Here is a 24,761-nt window from a genome sequence, read left to right on the forward strand (position 1 = left end):
AATGTCATGCAAAGTAATGAACCGTTCTTCTTTAAATTATTCATAACTGATGACTTTATTAATGAACTTGTATTTCAAACTAATAAATTTGCCGATGTAAAAGCCAATGATGATGAAAGTTTGAAAGAAAATAGCCGCATAAAAAAATGGCAACTTGTCACTCTAGATGAAATGAAGGTGTTTTTATCATTAATTATAGCCATGGGACATGTTAAAAAAAGTGATATCCAACAATATTGGTCAAACTCAGAAGTCATGGACACTCCTTTCTTCCGGAATTATATGAGTAGGGATAGATTCCTTGCTATCCACAGTTACTTGCACCTGGTGGATAACGAGAGACAGGTGCAAAGGGGACACGTAGGGTTTGACACTTTATTCAAAATTAGTCCTTTTATAACATTAATAATGGAGAGGTTTCCTGAAGTTTATTGCCCTGAAAAGAAACTAAGTTTTGATGAGGCTACATGTGGCTGGAAAGGCAACTTGAGATTCAAAGTTTACAATCCAGCAAAGCCGACAAAATTTGGTATAAAACTCTTATCAAGTGTGTGAGGCTAGTAGTGGTTATTGTATTGGGTTTGATGTGTATACCGGTTGTTCTCAAATTGGTGAACAAGCTGACCTTGTTCTTGGTGAGAATAAATGCAATACAACTACAAAAGTGGTTATTGGTTTGATGAACCGCTGTGGACTTTTGGACAATGGTCACCATGTGTACATGGACAATTATTACGTGTCGCCAGAACTATTTACAGAACTTGAAGTATTAAATACTTATGCCTGTGGCACATTGAGAAAAAACTGCTTGGGGGTACCCGATGCCATTAAAATAACCAATCTGAAGCTGAAATGTGGCGAGGTTATATTTAGACGGAAGGAAGGTCTTCTTGCTGTAAAATTTCACAATAAGCGAGATGTACACATGCTTTCAACCATCCACCCTGCTACAGTCAGTGTTATAAACAAAAATGATCGAAGGACAAATAACCCAATTGTTAAACTGACATGTGTAGTGGACTACTGCTCTTTCATGGGAGGTGTAGGTCTGTCCGATCAGATCAATCAATACTATTTGTGCCTACGTAAAACAAGTAAGTGGTATAAAAAACTCTTCTTCTACCTGTTGAACTTGTGCGTTATAAATTCATTTATTTTTTACAAAAAGTATGCACCAGTAAATAAAACAAGGAAAGAGCATAACATTTTCAGAACATCAGTAGTTAATGCTCTTATTCAGGAGGCTGTGAGTGCTCCGCAACCGCAAATTGAGATTGGGAGAAAAATCTTAGGAGAAAAACCGACGCGGTTACTTGATCGTCATTTCCCTAATCATATACCTGCAAAGGGAGGATCAAAACGTGCACATCCCACTAGAGACTGTGTAGCTTGTAACTATAAAAAGTCTTTGAGACAAGCATGCAAAAGAAAGCAAACAACTTTTTGGTGTCCTACATGCAAAGTTGCATTGTTTGTGCCTAATTGTTTTCAGGTGTACCACACGCGACAGAACTATCGAGCAATCCTCTTAACCTGCAGGTGAAAATTCTTCAGACTCTGAATAAATAGTTATTATTGTGTCTTGATCAGTAATTTTGAACATTAGTAACATTCATTGATTTTACAAAGTATTGTGTTATATTTATACTGTTTTATTTACATTTTAAAGTGTTATTTGTCCTTAACGAGTTTTTTTGACTTACCTGTGTCATACCTGCAGTATTACCTGTGACTTTTACAAGTTTTTTTGCCAAATATTTTTTGGCAAATATCTATAGCTACAAATGTTCTTGTTTTACAAAGTTTTATGTTTATTGAATTGTTAAAATATATGTAATTATAAAACTTTACCTTTGTATACCTTTATTTGCACCTGCACAGGTACAAAATAACCAAAAACACAAACAAACACAAGAAATGAAAAATTCAGAAACTAACAATGTTTTTTCATGTAAGTTTTATTGCTGTATAGTCAATATTCACAAAGATAAAGCAATTTAAAGTAACCATGTCAGTTTCATAAAATAATTCATATTTTATTCAGCATTGCACAATAACACAATAGAATCAAAGCAGCAGTCTAAGGGTTAAGTGTAATAAATACTGTCCACAATGGTCAGATAACGATTATTGGGCACGCCTTAATCATGCAATCGATATTGCATTGCGGATGAATGAAAACATTGTGATAACAGGTGACATAAATTGTGACCTATTGACACATGAGAATAATAAATTGCTTGACATAATTAAAATGTTTAATTTCAAAAATATTATCAGGATTACGCATCACAGTAGTACATTGTTGGATCCTATTATAATTAGTGATACTATGACTTCAATTAGTTTAGATGTTCTTAATATACCTTCTGAAATAAGCGACCATAATGCAGCTGTAGCATTTATCAAGTGCCCTAAATCCATAAATCATTTGTGTAAAAGAGAAGTCTGGGGGGTAAAAATAGGTTTTCGGAAATGTTCAATTTAATGGATTGGAATGCGATATTTTCCGACATAGAGGATGTTGACGAAATGTGTAATACATTCACAAAAAAATTTCTCCAGGTTGCAAGGGAGTGCATTCCTACAAAAATGGTAACCGTAAGAAATAACAATAAACCATTATTATGTTTACAAATGTACTGTGAAAAGAAATCAGTAAACGCAATAGATTTAGGAAAAAAGCTTTAAAATCGAAAAAAAGAATCTGATATGATTAAATACAAACAGCAGAGAAACAAGGTCAATAATTTAAAAAAAAATGCAAAGGAAAATTTTGAAAAAAATCTAGATAATATTTTAGAAAATATATCAAATCCAAAAACCTGGAAAATTATGAGAATGCTTATAAATTCAAATAAAGGTTAATGTAATATCCCACCACTTCAAAATATAATAAAAGATGAAATTCTAGATGATATTGTCTATGAGGACAATGAGAAATTCGAACTTTAGAACAAATATTTTAATTTAATTTCTTCATTAGAAGAAGAAAACATTCTTCTACCAAATGTTGAACAAAAAGCTGAAACTATTTTAAATGACATCACTATAAATCTAAACGAAATTGTTGATGTTATTAAGATTCTAGATTCAATCAAAGCATCGGGTCCTGATGTAATAAGTCATAAGATGTTAAATATTTGTCCTGAAAAGATAGCCATACCCCTTCAAATAATTTTTAATAAATCCCTTAAGCAGTCAAAATATCCATCAAGCTGGAAAATTTCTTGTGTTATCGCTATATTCAAAAGGGGCATAGCTGCCTTCCTTCTAATTATCGCCCAATATCATTAATAAGTTGTGTGGGAAGGGTTATGGAACGAGTAGTATATAAACATGTGTACAATCATTTACAAAGACAAAAACTTATTTTTGAATACCAGTTTGGAATTTTACCAAAAACTTTAACCACTCATCAGTTGATAGAAATTTACAATTGTATTATTAATTCACTGGAAAAAAAGGAGGTGAATTGTTTTATTTTTTGTGATTTTTCTAAGGCATTCAATAAGGTTTGGCATAAGGGACTTTTACACAAATTAAAATCCTATGGAATTAAAGGTAAGTTACATAAATGGTTCCATAGCTATCTCAATGAAAGAAAACAAAGGATAGTAATCAAACAGTCCTTCCAATTTATTTTGCCCCACCATCTTAAAAACTATAAAAGATAGATAAAAACTTTAAAAAGCAAAGACGATCAGCAAGACTAGATCTACTAATAAGTCAACATAACCAAAATCGTTATTCAACTTTTTATTGAAGTTATTGCCCTTTAATGTCAATTTTTCCCATTTTGGCCTATTATCTTGGAAACTAATAGATGGCTAGTTATCTTGGATAGAAACTTTAAATAGTAAATGATCAGCAAGACAAGATCTACACATAAGCCTTAATGGCCAAGATCTTCAGTCGACTCATTATTTGATCTTTTGCCCTTGTATGATAATTTTTAACTTTTTATGCATTTTTATGCCCCACTTACGATAGTAGAGGGGCATTATGTTTTTCTGTCTGTGTTTCTGTTTGTTCGTCCATCCGTCTGTCTGTTCCTCTGTCTGTCCTGCTTCAGGTTAAAGTTTTTGGTCAAGGTAGTTTTTGATTAAGTTGAAGTCCAATCAACTTGAAACTTAGTACACCTGTTCCCTATCATATGATCTTTCTAATTTTAATGCCAAAATTAGAGTTTTGACCCCAATTTCACAGTCAACTGAACATAGAAAATGATAGTGCGAGTTGGGATCCTTGTACCAGACTTGGGGTCAATTACATTGGAATGTAATTAATTAAATTACACATTACATTTTATCAGAATTGTATAAACCAATACGTTATGTACAATGTAAATATATGTAACTTGTCTCAAATTTAGCCCAACAATGTTAAATCTTCTTCCCTCAGCTTAATTTGACCTCTTGATTCTTTATATATATATATTGCATGAGCCAAGGCTCCGTGTTGAAGACCGTACTTTGACCTATAATGGTTTACTTTTATAAATTGTGACTTGGATGGAGAGTTGTCTCATTGGCACTCATACCACATCTTCTTATATCTATTGTAAGCTTATGTGACAATTTGGATGTAAAATGTTTTCATTTACTTGATAACTGGTACTTTTTGTCAGCTATTGTCTATTGTCATTAAATTTCTAAACTTTTCAATTTTAACTATTGCCAAGCTATATATATGTCAAAGGCAACAAACATCACTATGGCTTTTTTTTTTTTTTTTTGCATTTTGGTCAAATACCATTGAATTTCCTTTAATTAAGGTATCCAACTTAGGTTGTTAACTTATTTTCTTCTCATTTTTAAGAAAAAGGATTTCTTTGTAATTTAATTAAAAAGTTTTATATAAATTATAAATTTATTTTGTTCTTTAAAACTTTCAAAAGAAATATAGTTGTCATAACATTGAAAATAATTGAAGTATAATGCTTCATATATTTGTATACATCTGCTAATTAGATAAAATACATGTAATAGTTTACATTGTCCCTAGGCTGTTTTACACACATATTAATCAGACTAATTGCCATTTGTTTTTACAGCTGATAATTTTATTTCTATAAACTTATTGTGTATACTAATTTGACAAAATTAGTGTGTGCAAGGATTTAAATTTATTTTACCTTCATGCAAGTCACAAAGTCAAAATTCCAGATATTTTAGAAGTACATTGATGGCAATTTGCTCTAAAAGTTTCATTTGGATTTGTTGGTTTCTCATTAATATATGTGAATTAAATATTATTTTACAATTAATATTAACATAATTTCTTATGATTAACATCAAAAATTACATGCACATGTAATTGAAATGTAATTGAAAAGTAATTTAGCATTACATGCTTTTTTCAATGTAATTAATTAAATTACCATTACATGTAATTTAAAAAATGCTCAATTACACATTACATTCAATTACATGGAAAATTGTAATGCATTACATTTAATTACAATTACATTTTCAATTACCCCATCCCTGCCTTGTACTATGGACACATTCTTGTTTGCCTATTATCTTGAAAACTACAACAGATAAATAGAAACTTCAAAAAGTAAAAAAATCAGCATGATAAGATCTACAAAAGTGTCAACATGACTGAAATTGTTAGTTAAATATTAATTAGAGTTATTCCCCTTTAATGATGAATTTTACTAAAAAGTTACCATTGTTTAAGATGCAGAAGCTCTTTTCACAAAAAATCTTAAGAGTAAAAATACTCGTAAGTCATACACATTTCAGTATAACTTACGATACATTTTAATCGTAAGATTTTTTGTGAAAAGAGTCGCAGGTGAGCGACACAGGTTTTTAAGAGCCTTTAGTTGCAGAGGTTATTGATGTGTTAACTAGGCCAATTAACTCACACACAAATAAAATTCTAAAGACTTTCATTTCTGTGTGCGAGTTTAATTTATTAGTAATCTTATCATCAATAACTAGCAAAAATGTGTAAACCTTTTAATTCTCTACCCAAACACTTGTTGTTTTTTTTTCAATTTCAACTTTCTTGGAACCTCAGGATTCTATTCATGTGTACTCCGCATGAAATACTACAGTGAAAATGACAGGGTGTTACCATAGGTTAGAATTTAGTTCATGCAACATGGAAAAAAAGAAATTTTAACGGACTAATTACATTCTAATATTTGTAGATACGCAAATCATATAAAAACCATGTATGAATTAAAGGGGATGAGGAAAATATTATAATAAGACCCCAACCCAAGGACAAAAGAAAGCCAAATAACATCTTGTTTTTTTACAGAACACCATTGGTTATGATGCTTACTGTTATGGAATCAATGATGAAATGACAGATTGGGCAACAGCAGAGAGTGTTTGTGCTCAAGTTCAATATGGACATCTGGCAACAATAAACAATGTGTAAGTAAATCCGTTTTTTTTAATTTTGCAAGAAAATTACAGCAGTGCTCAAATTTATTCATCAACAGTTATTTCTCCTTCACAAGTATTACTTTCACTGTCATTTGATTTCTTATATTCCTTGATAGAATCTGGATACTTCTTTGTTTCTTCCATCTGAGAATTTTTTGTCAAGTACAGATTTTATAATAATTTGCTTCTAATCTTAATATTTTTTCTTGATCTCTTGTAACTTGACCCTTCTTGTCGTATAGTTGGGTTATTGTTTTTCTACCCTGCCTAGATTTTTCCATCCCTAGAAAATATGCTGAATTTTTCTCTCTATCATCAACCCATTTTACCTGTGCCCTTATTTGATTACCTTTTATTTTCTCATTATAGAGTTTTCCTATTTCCTATCCTATATTTTCTACTTCCTGTAATAAGCTATTACATGTATTTTGATCATTGCATGTGTCTTTAATACTATTTAGCTAAGTTAATTTTTTTTCGAACTTGCTGATTTGATCTCTTTTATTCTTAGCTTTTGTTTTACAATAGCTGATTGTTTGGTCTCTAACTTCAATTTTAAAATTATCCCACAGAATATCATTTTTGCTTTACTTTTATAATTTCTTAGTATTTTCATAATTATTTCAACATAGTCCTTATTTTGTAAAACACTGAAGTTTAGTTTCTAGTATCCCCTTCCCTTTTGACCTCTGCTTACGTTTATTTTTAAGGAAACACAGCTGTGGTGTGTGTATTGTAATACTATTGGTCTAATGTCACATGAAACTCAGTTTTTGAATACTTCAGGAGCTATTAAAAAATAATCTTTTCTGACTTGTTGACTCAGATCTATCTTTTTGACTCCATGTATGATGTACTGGGGACTTTGCTTAGGCTCAGTATGGTCATTTGGCAACAAAAAAATATTAGATAATGTGAAAGTAAATGTACCCAGTTTCAATATTGACTTTTAGTGACAAGAACTTATATAAAGACTGTTATATAGCTCAGTTCTGTATTTTCATTGGCTAAATCAGTGAGTAAACAAATATGATGGATGAGGTAATATATCCCATAACAGTTTTAAATGCTACTTTTATGGAATATTTCATTTTTGGTATGTTATATTTATCACTAAATGATTTTTCCCCATTCATTCTGACCATATGTTTTATTCATTATGACTCAGGTACACTCAGTTCTTTTTAGCTAGTCAGATAGCTGGTAAATCTGGACACTATTGGATTGGTCTAACCCAGGATGTTAACTCTGGTGCCATGGTTTCTTGGACTAGTGGTCTTCCAGTATCATATACAGCTTGGGCAAGGAGTCATACAGGTATTCTTTATTGTTTGTCTGCATTGAATGTGGTACTATTTGTATGTCTGCATTGAATGTTGTATTATATGTTTGTCTGCATTAAATGTGGTATTATTTGTTTGTCTGTAGTCAATGTGATATTATTTGTTTTTCTGCTGTCAATGTGGTAATATCCATTACACTTTATAACAAAAACTGATCGGAGGCTTAGCATAGGCAATCATTTTTTTCTCATTTTATACCTGTAAAGAACAGTTCAGAACAGTTAAAATATGTTAGCAAGTCACGAGTGAAGATAAAAAAAAATATAACACTGTCAATATTGAATTTGAAGGACACAAATGCAATTTTAATGGAATATTTGCCACTGTGAAATCACCAATTGACAGCAGCAACTCTTCAAATACAGTAATTTTATTCCTATTCTACTGCAATGATTTGTAATAAAATTTTTTCAAATTAAAAAATTTGAAATATCCCCAAAAAATCATCTGTGTTGGCACACTGGTGTTGACCAGACCTTCAACCATAGAATTGACTGCAGATGTCTAATCAAAAGAAGCATTTCTTGTTATGTTATATTACAATGACAGTTTAATTGAGACTAGACTACAAAAAGCAGAACAGATTTGTAGTTAGTTGATATACATACTCATTTATGTTGATAAAACTCATGTTATGACCAAATCTTATATTCTAGCAATTCTTTCAAGAGTTATGTCTTCTGTATTGATATTTAGACTGTGGTCAAAATATAGACAAATTTATTTTAGGGAGTATTGATGAAGATGCTATGTGTGTTGCCATGACAGCAACCCATCCTATTGGATTATGGGAAACCAAAAACTGTACATTAGAAAAGTCCTACATTTGTGAATATCCTAGAGAAGGTTACACTACACCTACAACTACAACTACTACAGTAGCACCTGTATTCTGTCCTCCATCTTGGATAGAGTTTAATGGTTATTGTTACAAGGTAGGACATACTCCTGCTTTATGTTTTCAATAGTTATCTCCCTTGTTATTTTTTTCTTTCATATACCCATATCTACATCTACAACCACTACATTGCAATCTGAAAACTATCCAGGAATAAAAACAATGGTTTACTTTTTTCAATAGTTACCTTTCTTCCTTTTATCTTTCTGTTATCAAAATTTACATCTGCCTCAACATCTGTGATATTAAAATTTGCAACGTGTCCTCTTTCATTTGGGCGATTTAATGGTTGTGTTACCATTAAGAATACCACTTGTTTTTATAGTTACTGTCATTATTTTCTTCTTAACTCACATTAAACCTGCAGCTTGCTTGAAAGATATATAATGGGAGGATATTCCCTCTGTTCATATATGTCAACTGTTCCCTCCGTTGTTTTGTTTTCCTTCCTAAAGTACCTCTGCACTACATTTAAACCAGCAGTTTATGATTGGAGTGTTTTCATTCCAGTTTACATTATTTGGTGATCAGCATTTGCCTAGTAACAGGGTATATCTAATTCTCACCCTAGGGTATAGAAACAAGTCCAGTTTCTCCAACTAAGGCTAAATGTTAACATCATACCATATCATAGCTAACCCTCTATATTGTGCTTATCACTTTTTCCAAAAATAATTGTCTTATTGATCAGAGTTCTCATAATCTTTTTTTCCCTGGTGGTCCTTGAAGAAAATTTGCTGGTTCTCACTATAATAATTTCTATTGCAAAATACTAAATATGTGTCGATCCTTTGCAAAAATTTGCTGGTAGAAACCTTTTGTAGACAGTTTTTGAAACAATTTTTCGAGAACTCTGATTAACAATTTTAACCTGAGGGATTATGTTAACTGTTGTCAATTTTTCCATAATAGGTTGAAAGTTTCTTACATGCATTACATCACTACAATTATAGATGTTGATAACTAATGGTTTATACTCTTTTTATATCCCACGCAATTTTTGAGTCAGGTATGTGTTTTTAACCTGTCAGTCCTGTTCTTGTCATCAAAACTCCTCTGAAACCACACAACAGAATTTCATGAAACTTTATAGATAATAAGGACATACTATGTAGATGTGCATATGGACAGGAAATTATGATTCAATTTTTTTTTCTAGGAGTTATGCCCCTTTGCACTTATTGGCCTCAATATACTACTGCAACAGATTGTCATCGCAACTCCTCTGAAACTACACAACAGAATTTCATGAAACTTTGTAGATAATAAGGACATACTATGTAGATGTGCATATCGACAGGAAATTATGATTCAATTTTTTTTTCTTATACAATTTTCTTTTCCTACAGTTATTTTATTTCTCCAGTGACAATGTGGGGACGTGGGGTATGTGAGCGTGCTCACTAAGGTTCTTTAATTGCCCTTTATAGTCAATTTTTAACCATTTTTCGTAAATTTTTGTGATCTTTTACAAAAATCGTCTCCTCTGAAACTACTAGGCCAAATAGAATCAAACTTGTCCACAATCATCATTAGGGTATCTAGTTTAAAAAATAAGTCCGATGACCCCGCCCGCAAACCAAGATGGCTGACATGGCTAAAAAATAGTATATAGGGTAAAATGCAGTTGTTGGCTCATATCTCTGAAACCAATGCATTTAGAGCAAATCTGACAGGATAAAATTGTTCATTAGTTCAAGATCTATATGCCCTGAAATTTTCAGACCAATCAGGCAACACGTTGTTGGGTTGCTGCCCCTGAATTGGTAATTTTAAGAAAATTTTGCAGCTTTTGGTTATTATCTTGAATATTATTATAGATAGAGATAAACTGTAAACAGCAATAATGTACAGCAAAGTAAGATCTACAAATAAGTCAAACATGACCAAAATTGTCGATTGACCCCTTAAGGAGTTGTTGCCCTTTATAGTCAATTTTTTACAATTTTCATAAATTTTGTAAATTTTTGTAAATTTTTACAAAATATTTTCCACTGTAACTACTGGGCCAAGTTCATTAAAGATAGAGATAATTGTAGGCAGCAAGAATGTTCAGTTAAGTAAGATCTACAAACACATCACCATCACCAAAACACAATTTTGTCATGAATCCATCTGTATCCTTTGTTTAATATGCACATAGACCAAGGTGAGCGACACAGGCTCTTTAGAGCCTCTAGTTTTGAGTTGTTTGTGTGTTTAATAATGGACCAATGTGCCAATTTCCTGCCCATTACCTAAGGTCGATTGCTTTGCAGAAAATACCTATTAGATTTGTTGTTATATTGTTCTGGTATGCATGAAATATCTGCCACTTGGCCTGCAAGCAATCAAAAGTTAAATAATTTCCTTGTTAGGTGATTTATGAAGTACAATAGCTCTGCTGGTTGTCAATGATGAATATATTTTAATAAAACATAGATATTTATATTGTAATAATTATATTTTTCTGTGTTGAGTACTCAGTAAGTGATCTTCATTCCAATTTTCATTCATTTAATTACAGTTCAGTAAATTACAGTTTTTGATGTTGCTGTATAATTGAATAGACATGTCGCTGTGTGAACATTTAGATTTTTAAGTTGTTACTTAAATGTAAAAAACCAAAAAAATTATTGACCAATTTGAATAGAAAGGTTTTGATTTAGGGAAACGTTACTGTTATTTGATAGGATGTTGTGACTGCTTTATAACTTTTATACAAGACGAAAATGAACTGTTGAATAGTGTCGAATTTATTCATTTGCTTGCAGTCAATTCAGTGCTGTTCAGTAGCTTTTCAGACAACTCAGTATGATGGTAATGTGTACTGATGAAAAGAACTACTGAACAGTCTAAATATAGACTGAACAGATCTTAATTGACCGCCAGCGAATTGTCTGAACAGTACTGAATATACTGCAGAGGATAAGTGGGAAAATAGACTGAAAGACTAAAAATGACTAAACTATTTTTTGATCAGACTTCTAATAGCTGTTCACATCAAAATGACCGTCTCAGATCAAAATTGGTTTACTAGTGTATAAATGTTATCATGTGGCCCAACAGCTTCCAGCTGGAGTGACACATGGAGATCACTACTGTCCACAAGAGTCGCAGTACATGTTAATCCATAATTCCTTGAAAACAGCCTGACAAAATTCAACCAGACTTACAAATATTACAGGACATGATCTGTGTAATTTTAAGGTTTCCTATACCAAAGTTCAACTACTTATTGGTAAAGGTATCCATACAATAAATCAAAATGGTAATTAAATATTTATTACTTTTTACAGGATAAATTGCAAGATAAGTTATTAACTTTATATTTATGATCGATGTTATGTCCTCAAGTTGAAAAAACCAAAACTTGTTGAAATAATCAAGTTGAAAAAACCAAAACTTGTTGAAATAATCAAGTTGTACAGTTTGCTTTGCAAAGAAGATTTTGGTCTTTGTAAATAATGACATGGTGTTTGTTCGGATACCTTAACTGGTTTTGTGTTTTCTTTGTTAAAGAGTATTAACGAGAATGGGGCAAAAAGAACTTGGATGAAGAGCCGCGACTTCTGTCGAGAGAGAGGAGCAGATTTAGTCAGTATTCACAGTAGTGAAGAAAACAATTTTCTGAGAAACAGAATGATTCGGTACTATATAATATGCACTTTTTAACTTCCTTTCTTTCTATTTTTTCTTTCTTAGATTTTTAAAGTCTTTTACAACCAAATTTATGTACATGTAAACAAATTTTCTCGCAAACAGAATAAAGGTTGTTGATTAGTTGAGTAAACCTTAAATTTCTTGAGCTTCACCTGAGTAATGTTGGCTTCAAGTACTATCAGTTAGTGATGTTTGCATAATAATTAATTGTCAATTGACTCCATTAAGGAGTTATTGCCCTTGATTTGCCAATTTTGCAATTTTGTTTGCATTTTAGGCAATAGAAGTCATTGCCCTTAAAAGTTGATTTTTGGTGATATAGTAGTTTGATAAACACTTATCGTATTCTTTTAAGCAGCTCTATATCAAATAGAATTAACAAATTGTGCCTGTTCCAAGTCAGGAGCCTGTTGGTTTATGTCTGTTATATTCGTTTTTTATGCCCCCGCCGTAGTGAGAGGGCATTAAGTTTTTACCCGTCCATGTCCCAAAATTGGTTTCCGTTCTCTAACTTTAGTTTGCCTCAACCAAATGTTATGAAACTTATACACAATGCTTATTTCCACAAAATAGAGATCAAGTTTGAATTTTGGTAGCGTCACTCTAACTGTTCTGACTCTTTATAAATGGAAAATTACAAAAAATTTAGTTTCCGTTCTGTAACTTAAGTTTGCCCAACCAAACATTATGAAACCTTTACACAATACTTATTACCACAAAACTCAGATCAAGTACAAATTTGGGTAGAGTCACTTTTATTGTTCTTGAGTTATGTCCCTTTATAATGTTGTATGCAAGCGTGGGGCATCATTTGTGTCCATGGGGACACATTCTCCATTTTTTTGTTCGTAAATTGAATTGTTATAAATTAGGCCTCTAGTTGTCTTGTTTGAATTGTTTCACATTTTTCATGTCAGAGCCTCTTATAGTTGATTTTACCAGATGGATTTTTATCATTCAGTCTCTGGTGGATATTCATCTCATTGACAATCATACCACATCTCCTTTTTTTTATATTACAAGAAAATTTGTTAGTATCTGTGGTAAACCATCAATCTAATTCGATATTCCCTTATACACTGGAGACATTGATTACACATGTCAAAAGTTTGGAGTCTTTTCTTTTTATTCCAATTTTAAGACATATGAACTCCAGCTCAAAATAAGATGAAAGACCACTTTTACTTGAGAAGGGTTTATCAATGTTTCTACTGTTTAAGGTTTTTTATCAAAATAAAAATAAGGAGATGTGGTATGATTGCCAATGAGACAACTATCCACCAGAGTTGAAATGATGTAGAAGTTAGCAACTATAGATCACTGTTCTGCCTTCAACAATGAGCAAAACTCATACTGTATATAGTAAGCTATAGAAGACCCCAAAATGACAAAATGCGAAACAATTCTTAACCAAATTCCTGATTTATGACAAAATAATGTACGAAATACAAATATGGCGGACAGCAACCAACAGCAACCACTTCATTACTGGCTCCTATTTTTGAACAGGCACACAAGAAAAGGGGGGGGGGGGTGTGTTAGCAGCAATGTTTGTGAGAACTTAACATCTCCTTACCTAGGACAATGGTGTTGGAGCACAATATAAGTACAAATCAGTTTGAAATGGCTTAACTCAACAAATTGGTTAGAATATAAAAACAACCAAAAAAAAACAAGACACAAAGTACCAATCTAAGAATTCACAATTGTTTAAAGCTAGTTCTAAGCCCATAACAACTATGAATAAATCATGTTCTAACAGTTTTAAGTATTAATCAGTGAACATCCAATGGATTTAGTGTAAAGACATCATAAACAGTTTGCCAAAATATGAGAGAATAGTATAGAAAGGATATAGAAGCATAAGTTTTCATAATTATATAGCAATAAATATTTAGTCATATTTTAATTTGTCAAAAACAAAATCAATGTAAGTAGCGATGAAAGCAATATTCAAATAAATTACTACAGTATTAAAGTGATGACCTATATTAGAATAAGTTTATTCAAAGGATCAATGCGTTTACATAAACCGTTACTTATTTTTATGGGCTATATAAACAATATCACTAAAAATTAGGATGTGATGTATCGTTTTAATCAGAATTCTACAGGTGCAGCTAAACTTCCAAACCAAATATTTGTATATATGAAAGAATTCAGTAAAGGTTAAGTAATTTGTGGTAATAAAATCCAGAACTTAATTATTTAACCATTTAAATTTATAGCGTCATGGGCTTACCAAACGAATTTGGGAAAAATGCACATGACAAGAAGGAGCCAAAGGAAGATCACCATCCAAAAAATAAAATTCAGACCAATTTTGATTGAAGGCTACATTTATTTTGGTGTACATGCCCTCTTTAAACATAAATAGCCCACAGAGATGACTGTGTAATAGAAATATGGCAACTTTTGTCTTTTTCCGACTGGTAGTAAAACCCTTGCAAGTGTAGGACGTCTGTTTGGCTGTGCAGGATTAACAAGTACACAGTCACGTCTGGTCAAAATGAGGACATTAAATCTTATGCCTTGTGTAGAAAGATTGCTATGCACTCTGCATGTTAAGAACCCTTGCAACAACTTATTGAGGGGGTCTGTAGGTGCAATACAAAATTTCCGTCCCTATCCAATGTACCCTCATTTTTCAGTGGCAGTCAAAATTTCCCAAACCTTCTTGCCAGACAGTGTTTATTACAGGACCTACCTATTGAATTTATTGTTAAATTGATGTTGTCCTCAACATGCATGAAATATTTGCCTCTGAACGTCTTGAACAACCAACAATGAATCAATCAATTTAAATTTGATATAGTTTTTATTGTCGATTACATTTGTGTTAGCCAATATCCTCTCTTTAAACTTTATATAGTTCAACTATACTTTTTAGTTACCGTAACTATGGTGACATTTGGGTTGGTTTAAATGATAGAGATTCAGAAAATGGTAAGTTTACTTTTTATTTTTATAAATTGTTTGATATTTGCAGTTTTCCAATTTTCTAAATGCATTTATATGAGGGAAGACCTTAGTTTACAGACAGTAAAAGTTATATTTGATTCATTTATTTTCCTGTATTGAGCAAAAATTGTATTTTTGTTGATATTTCATATCATGGTTTTACCAAAGTCTGCATACAAGCATGTAGAAAATTTGTACTTCCTTGAACAGTTAAATTTGTAGTTTACCTATACCTACGAAATTCACAAAAAGTTAGTGTCCAATGATTAAGGACGAGTCTACAGTACTGTAAATTTAAAAATTATTGCGAATAATGCGACTGAGTGAGTATCGAAATAATAAGAACTTGAATTCCAATATCTGATACATATATCTGCATCCATATTTTTCAGAAATCGCAATAATTAATCTCACATTTTTGTCTATTCTTAAAAAATCACACTAATAAATGCACGCAATAATTTCTGAATTTACAGTAGTTGGTTGAGATTCTTCAAAGTGTTCCATATTTATTTGAACCAATTCGAATTTGCCACCAAGATATGTTTGTCTGTAAAAAGGTAGGTACCAAAATGTCGAGGTGTTGTTAATTTTGTTTCTAATTTTAATTTTATGTTTAGGTTTTGAGTGGTCTGATGGATCCCCAGTGGACTTCATGATGTGGGCAACAAATGAACCCAACAATAAATATCAACAAGAAGATTGTGCTACGATTAATAGATATGGCAGCGGATGGAATGATGATAATTGCTACAAGGTTAAATCATTTGTTTGCAAAATTCAGAAAGGTAAAAAAACAGGTCATATGACATCGGTTACATAGCTATAGGTGTAATACCACTAATTCGGGCCCGGTCAGAAAGCACATACCAGAAAGTAGTACATATTTAACACAAAATAGTTCCTACGCATGGGTGTAACTTTCAAAATATGTAGAATATTTAGGTACTTTTGGTATCAAATGAAAGCTGAATGACTGGTGATCATTGTAGAACACTCTTTGACTTGTAATTTTGAATAATACAAAAATTGCTTGAAATTTAAAAAGGAGGGTATATTTTGCCTGTTTGTCAGATCTGAAGTCCCTGTTTTGGTACATCTAAAGTTCCAGAAACCAGTTCTCTCTTATATGCCATTGAAGGTATGTTGATTTTTCAGTACAAGACACAATAAAGTGTTGCTTTGACATGCACTGATTGTCTCTTTATTTGAACTTAAAACAAAATTGAGGAATTTAACATAGAAAGCAAAATATGGCCATGAATTAGTGGTGTACTTCCTATATATTGAAAATTACAGTAGAAAGATATGTTGAGTTGCTATGGCAACTGTTGCATAATCAATGTGTCTGCTCTTCAGATATTGATTGGAGCCTCCCTATATTTATTTCAATAATTGATGAAACTCTTCTTAAAATAGTCTTCACACTAGGTTGGTCAAATCATCCTCTTTGTTCACACAATATAGAGTGCCCAACTACCTGTTTAAGCTAATACCTTCATTATACCCACTGCAAAACACACTTTGGGGTGGGATAATATTGGGATCATTTTGTCCTGCATTAATCAGCTGAGAATTTTAAAGAACAGATTATAATGGCTGGGGACCCCCCTTTTTATACATACTGTGCACACAATAACAACACAAATAGCCCGCTTACATTAAAGGTTAATCATGTGACGCAATATAAACAATTACACAGCAATCCAAAAATTTTGATGTAAACATGAATTTATTAGTTCTGGCATTGATATTGCAATATAAAACGGTAATTAGTATTAACAATAAGTGCAATAATAAATATGTCCTATGAATGTCTCAAGTTTGCAATAAATTCATAGCAGAAGTATGGAGAGAAAATCTGAATTTGCTCGAACGACTTAAACAATCAAAGATATGACCACAATAAAACTTCATGACATGCATGAAGGAATATAATCTAGTCCAACATGTTAATAGAGGAAATAATCCAATTTACTTGCTTCAATATTGCAACATGAGGTAAAAGCATGTAAGTGCAAATCCCACTAAACAGCAAGAGGGATATTGATGAACATTAACACAATTATAGAACACTACCTGAGAATGTGCATGAATGAATATAATCCTGTCTCCACATGTTAAAGGGGAGATAATCAAATTAACTTTCTTCATTTTATAGCATGTAAGCACAAATCTTCCTAAATGGCCAGACAGATATTTATGAAATTTTACAGAGTTGTAGAACTGTCTGAGAATGTGCATGAATGAATATAATCCTGTCTCCACATGTTAAAGGGGAGATAATTCTATTAACTTTCTTTATTTCATAACATGTAAGCACAAATCCTCCTAAATGGCTAGAAAGATATTTATGCAACTTTACACAGTTGTAGAACTGCCTAAATATGTGCATGAAGGAATAAGAAACTTTGCACAGGGAGATAAATAAACTTCAATTTTGCAATATATAATAATAAAATGCAACTCCTCCTAAAAGGATATCTGTTAGTAACTAGAATCTAACTGACATGAGACTGTTAATTGCCTAAAAGCTTTCATACTTGGTAGGATTGTTTGTCATCATGTGTAGTTAAGTTTATTATACTGTCATTTTGATTGACAATTCTTTCTAGAGTTATGTGACTTTGATCATGTTTGAGTCAGCCATTTTTGGCTCTATGTCACCACTTTGGATTTTAAGGTGGAAAAGGAATCTTAAAGGCACATATGAGTTGAGTGTAGGGCTTTTTTCATTACAACAATTGAATGTGATAACACAATTTAAATTATATGTTTCAGGGATGCCATTGATAGAACCAAATGACACATACACTAAAGGTAAGTATGTGTGCAAGAAGTCTTTTTGATTGTAAGTTACTGTAACTTTGAAGTGTATGAGTTATAATTGCAAGGTGAGAGCTATAAAATAAGCCTGAAATTAAGAAACACAGAATTGATTCAAATTTTTTAAAAAATTCACAAATTTTGAGAAACTGTTTTTTATTGCTTCAATTTTAAGATGCAGATATCATATGCTTTTCCAAATTTCATACCTGCCAACTTTTGAAAATTCCCATGGAGGTTTTAGTGCGCGACATCATTACAATTTTCTTTTCATTTGCATGATTTGTACTTATATTATTGTGTTGAAAAGACAGTACATGTAGCTACAACTCAGCTAGAATACCAGTTAAAAATATGGACAAAGAAGAACATTCATCTGATTCCTAGTGAAAAATAAAAGAATGTACTTTGTCTACCATGATCATGATTTTTACAATTCTGACATACAGAGTATTACCACTCAAAAATTCCAAACAAGTTCGAATGTTTCCATGTTTGCAATGCTCCATAATCATGAGAAACATCAAATTTGATTGGCTTATTAGCATAATCACAAGAAACATTGATTTTAATTGGCTAATCACAATTGTCTCCTGAAATTTCAAAATCGGGAACCAACAAATTTTTCATGTAGAATTTCACAAAATTGTGTTTTAGAGCTTTCTTTCACGATCACGATTGTGCAATTGGGAGAAGGGGTTAAAATCGCCTAAATAGTGAAAGCTGGCAGGTATGAAATTTTCTGCAGTCAGATTAACAGTTTAATTTGGGGATAGATGTGGTGAAAACTTGCATTTTGTTAAAAGTCACAAATTCCGAGAAATGTCTTCTTATTGTAGGATTTCAATAAAAAAAGATTTCAGAGTGATTGAAGGTTCCAAAATAAAAAAAAAATGGTTTAAAATTACTTTTTGTTAAAAATCAAAAATTTTGAGAAATATCTTTTTTGTTTAAATAAATATTTAAAAATATACATAGGTAAAATATGCATTCTAAATTGTTTCCAGATGTCAAAATTCTGATATCAACATAGTTTTTGTTAAATAAGGATTTATTCTGAGAAACATCTGTTTTTGCTAGGATTTCAATGAAAATTGATATGTAGTTATAATTTGACTTAAAAAATGATTTTCTGTGTCAAAAATTATTGTTTGCCCACCAAAATACATAGTGCTTGTATTTTAACAAAACCTATATTTGACCCAATTTTACAGTTCGCAGATTGTGGAGCCTGATTGTGCTAGTTCGGCAAGGTATTCTATAGGCACAAATTATACTTTTGTATAATTTTATAAAACAAAATCTTGATTCAAAACTTTAAAAGAGTTGAGGGAAAAATCAAAAGCATTCCGCATGACTTCAATTGTTATCCACAAGTATCGATTTATTTGCTATCTGATTGGTCCTTTCATGTTTTTGTATGTAATACTGGAAAAGAAATGCTTATCAATTCTGATATTATTGTTCTACTTACAGAATATTGTGAAAGTGATTGGCTATATTTTGATGGCTATTGTTACTTCATAAAACAATATGACTCGAAAAATTTCAAAGATGCAGCAGAAATGTGTTATGATAAAAAATCCAACTTACTCAGCATCCATTCTCAGCATGAAAGTAATTGGATTTTAGAGCAAGTAAGCTTAATGTTGAACATAATGTAATTAAAAGAATATATATATCTACGTTTGAATTTATTTTGGGTTATCAAAGATAAAGGAGGTTATCTAGAGTATATTTGGAATCATGTTGTGTGACTTATGTCCGTATCTAATTTTTCATCAACCGATTGACCAATAGGGCCAAGTGAGCTTTTCTTATCACTAGTCTGTCGTTAACTTTTACAAAAGTCTTCTCCTCAAACTATTGGGCCCAATTTAACCAAACTTGACCACATTCAACATTGGTATATTTAGTTTCAGAAATATGTTCCAATGACACCGCTTGCCAACCAAAATGACTGATATGGCTAAAAATATAACATAGGTATATAAACCAAGTTTTGTCTATTATCTTGAAAACGACTATTAATAGAGAAAAAATGCTGGATTTGTTATTGCCTTTAAATGATGAATTTTATTCATTTTTCTTTCATTTTTGCTTACTATCTTGGAAACTATAATAGGTAAAGAGAAGCTTTAATATCAAAAATGATAAACAAGACAAGATCAACAGATAAGTCAAACTGTCTCAAAATCATCAGACGACTTCTTATTGGATTTATTGCCATGTAATGACAATTTTTAGCTCACCTGGCCCAGCGTCCGTTAAATTTTACAAAAATCTTCTCCCCTGGAACTACATGAATAATTGGAACAAAACTTGGCCAAAATCCATCATCATTGGGATATTTACATGTAGTAAAAGAAATGTCTGATAACCTACCTGCAAACCTACATTTTCGACATGATTAAAAATAGAATAGAGTGGTAGAAAAAAATGTTTGGCTATTATCTTGAAAACCGTTGATGATAGAGAAAATCTGTTCCGCCAAAAATGTTAAGAATGATGAGATCTACCTAATGTTAATTGACATCAAAACTGTCAGATGACTTCTTATAGGAGTTATTGCTCTTAAATGAAAAATTTTACTTTTTTTTCCTCAATTTTGCCGAATTCCTCGAAAATTATAATATATAGAAAGAAACTTTGAAAAACAAAATGATCAGCACAAGACAAGATCTACAAATAAGCTACAGTTAACTAATTTTTTTTTTAACCATTTTTCTTAACCATTTTTATACGCCCGTTTACGGGACAAAGTCCGTCTGTTGTCGGACAATAAATCAAAAACACTTTAACCAATTTGCAAGAAACTTTGGTAAATTGTTTATATATATTGATTTGAGCTCCCTTTCGATTTTTATTTATTTTAGATTTTACGTTTCTGAGTTATGGGCTTTTACACCTTTCCTTTGGTTTTCCCGTTTGAATGGTTTTACACTTAGTCTAGTAATTTTTGGGGCCCTTTATAGCTTGCTGTTCGGTGTGAGCCAAGGCTCCGTGTTGAAGACCGTATTTTGACCTGTATTGGTTTACTTTTATAAATTTTGACATGGATGGAGAGTTGTCTCATTGGCACTCATACCACATCTTCTTATATCTATTTTATTCATTAAAAAAGGGGGAATTTCCAGTTTTTGGACAATAACTCCAAAACGCTTTGAGCATTTTCATGAAACTTTGGTGAATTGGTTATATCTATTGAAATAAGCTCCCTTTTTTTTTTTTTTTTTTTTTAATAAATTTCTGATATGACATTGCGGAGTTATGGAAACTTATTAGTTGAAAACTGTCCAGTTGGCGACGGGCGTATCATGCGCTCATGGCACAGCTCTTTATTTGGCTATGGTCTTGAAAACTATATTAGATAACTCTTAATACTATTATTCCCCTTTAATGATGATTTTTATAAAAGGTGTCAATTGTTGAAGATGCAGGTGAGCGACACAAGCTCTTTAGAGCCAATAGTTTGCGTTTTTGCCTAATATCTGAAAAACTATAGTAGATAGATAGGAACTTAAATTAGCAAAAATAATCAGCAAGACCAGATCTACCCTATTTGTTGTGTTCTGCCTCTTATCTTTAAAACTTTGGTTAACAGATAAATAGCAAAAATGAACAACAAGACCTGATCTACAAATATGTCAACAGGGTCGTTATTGTCAGATGACTTCTTATTGGAGTTACTGCCCTTTAATGACAATTCCCTTCATTTTTTTGTTTTGTTTTCCTAATATCGAAAATGCTATAATAGATAAAGAGAAACTTTAAATATCAAGAGTTATCAGTAAGACAAGGTCTACGAATAAGTGAACACTATTGAAACAGTCTGATCAATTATTGGAGTTATTGCCCTTTAATGACAATTTTGCCTAATATCTGAACATTTATAATAGATAGATGGAAGCTTAAAAGTGCAAAAATAACAAACTGTACAAATTAGTTACAATCATCTGACAACCTCTTATTGGAGTCATTGCCCTGTAATGACGATTTTTACATTTTTTTTGTGTTTTTGTCTAACATCAGAAAAACTACAACAGATAGATAGAAACTTTAATATTCAAAAATATTAAAAATGATCAGCAAGACAAAACCTACAATTAAGTTTCATGGTAGAAATAGTTAATTGACTCCTTGTTTGAGTCATTGCTCTTTTATGACGCAATTTTTACCCATTTTTAGTGTTCTGTATCTGATCTTGAAAACTATGATAGATAGTTAGACTCTTTAAATAGCAAAAATGATCATCAAGACTAGGTCTACATATAAGTATATAAGGCCAATATCATCAGTAGACTCCTTATTGGAGTTCTTTAATGGAGATTTTTACTAATATTTTGTGGGTTTGCCTATTATCTTGAAAATTATAATAGATAGACACTTTAAATTGCAAAAATTATCATAAAGACAAGATCTATAGATATGCAAAATTTTGCCGAAATCGTTTTGTACCTCTTTAGAGGAGTGATTGCCCTTCAATGACAAATTTTTACCCTTTTTAGCTCACCATTCCTTCATTATCATAAAGACAAGATCAATAGATATGCAAAATTTTGCCGAAATCCTTTTGTACCTCTTTATAGGAGTGATTGCCCTTCAATGACAGATTTTTAGCTCACCTGGCCCGAAGGGCCAAGTGAGCTTTTCTCATCACTTGGCGTCCGTCGTCCGTCGTCCGTCGTCGGCGTTAACTTTTTACATTTTGAACTTCTTCTAGAGAACCACTGAATGGAATGAAACCAAACATGGCATGAATGTTTCTTATGAGGTGCTGACCAAGTGTTGTTACTTTGTAGCCGATCCATTATCCAAGATGGCCGCCAGCGGGGGACTTAGTTTAACATAGGACCCTATGGGAAATGCATACAAATGACTTACCACTGAATGGAATAAAACCAAACATGGCATGAATGTTCCTTATGAGGTGCTCACCAAGTGTTGTTACTTTGTAGCCGATCCATCATCCAAGATGGCCGCCAGCGGGGGACTTAGTTTAACATAGGACCCTATGGGAAATGCATACAAATGACTTCTTTTAGAGAACCACTGAATGGAATAACACCAAACATGGCATGAATGTTCCTTATGAGGTGTTGACCATGTGTTGTTACTTTGTAGCCGATCCATCATCCAAGATGGCCGCCATCGGGGAACTTAGTTTAACATAGGACCCTATGGGAAATACATACAAATGTCTTCTTTTAGAGAACCACTGAATGGAATGAAACCAAACATGGCATGAATGTTCCTTATGAGGTGCTGACCAAGTGTTGTTACTTTGTAGCCGATCCATCATCCAAGATGGCCGCCAGCGGGGGACTTAGTTTAACATAGGACCCTATGGGAAATACATAAAAATGTCTTCTTTTAGAGAACCACTGAATGGAATGGAACCAAACATGGCATGAATGTTCCGTATGAGATGCTGACCAAGTGTTGTTACTTTGCAGTCGGTCCATCATCCAAGATGGCCGCCAGCGGGGGACTTAGTTTAACATAGGACCCTATGGGAAATACATACAAATGTCTTCTTTTAGAGAACCACTGAATGGAATGAAACAAAACATGGCATGAATGTTCCTTATGAGGTTCTGACCAAGTGTTGTTACTTTGTAGCCGATCCATCATCCAAGATGGCCGCCAGCGGGGGACTTAGTTGAACATAGGACCCTATGGGAAATACATACAAATGTCTTCATTTAGAGAACCAATAAATGGAATGGAACCAAACATGGCATGAATGTTCCTTATGAGATGTTGACCAAGTGTTGTTACTTTGCAGCCGATCCATCATCCAAGATGGCCGACAGCGGGGGACTTAGTTTAACATAGGACCCTATGGGAAATACATACAATTGTCTTCTTTTAGAGAACCACTGAATGGAATTGAACCAAACATGGCATGAATGTTCCTTATGAGTTGCTGACCAAGTGTTGTTACTTTGTTGCCGATTTACTGTTCAAGATGGCCACCAGGATATTTTATTAAATAACGGGACCAATATTAATCAAAATTTGGCCTCAATCATTATTTGGGTATCTGTTATGATTTTTATCTATCTTTACATGATTTCTAAAACCAAAGTAGAGTCAGGTGAGCGACACAGGCTCTTGAGAGCCTCTAGTTTTACCTTCCGGAACGGTGAGCTTTATCCATCACTTGGCGTCCGTCGTCGTCCGTAGTCGTCGTCCATCATCGTCGTCCGTCTGGTGTAAACTATTTCAAACATCCTCTCCTTTGAAACTACTGAACCAATTCCAACCAAACTTAAGCTGAATGATCCTTAGGGTATCTAGAATAAAGCTTGTGTTTTATTTTCTGTTTCGTCAAAAAAACATGGCCACCATGGCTAAAAATAGAACATAAGGGGTAAAATGCAGTTTTTGGCTTATATCTCATAAACCAAAGCAGTTAGATCAAATCTGATAGGGTAAAAGTGTTCATAAGGCAAAGTTCTATCAGCCCTGAAATTTTCAGATGAATCTAATAACCCATTGTTGGGTTGCTGCCACTAAATTGGTAATTTTAAGGAAATTTTGCAGTTTTTGGTTATTATCTTGAATAGTATTAATGATAAAGATAAACTGTAAACAGCAAATATGTTCAGCAAAGTAAGATCTACAAATAAGTTTATATGACCAAAATTGTCAATTGACCCCTTAAAGAGTTATTGC

General features: G+C 32.3%; 1 protein-coding gene across 1 annotated transcript in view; it reads left to right on the forward strand.

Moving 5' to 3' along the window:
* LOC127702022 (macrophage mannose receptor 1-like) overlaps nucleotides 1-24,761 on the forward strand; it is a 145,951-nt gene that overhangs the window by 79,255 nt on the left and 41,935 nt on the right. Inside the window, exons 25-32 of the mRNA XM_052205998.1 lie at nucleotides 6,280-6,398; nucleotides 7,579-7,727; nucleotides 8,483-8,688; nucleotides 12,153-12,280; nucleotides 15,184-15,239; nucleotides 15,875-16,042; nucleotides 18,036-18,074; nucleotides 19,557-19,717. Coding sequence (XP_052061958.1) covers nucleotides 6,280-6,398; nucleotides 7,579-7,727; nucleotides 8,483-8,688; nucleotides 12,153-12,280; nucleotides 15,184-15,239; nucleotides 15,875-16,042; nucleotides 18,036-18,074; nucleotides 19,557-19,717 — 1,026 coding nt within the window. The remainder of the gene's footprint in view (nucleotides 1-6,279; nucleotides 6,399-7,578; nucleotides 7,728-8,482; nucleotides 8,689-12,152; nucleotides 12,281-15,183; nucleotides 15,240-15,874; nucleotides 16,043-18,035; nucleotides 18,075-19,556; nucleotides 19,718-24,761) is intronic.

This window comes from Mytilus californianus, unplaced genomic scaffold (genome assembly GCF_021869535.1).
Source record: "Mytilus californianus isolate M0D057914Y unplaced genomic scaffold, xbMytCali1.0.p SCAF_5, whole genome shotgun sequence".
Lineage (NCBI taxonomy): Eukaryota > Metazoa > Mollusca > Bivalvia > Mytilida > Mytilidae > Mytilus > Mytilus californianus.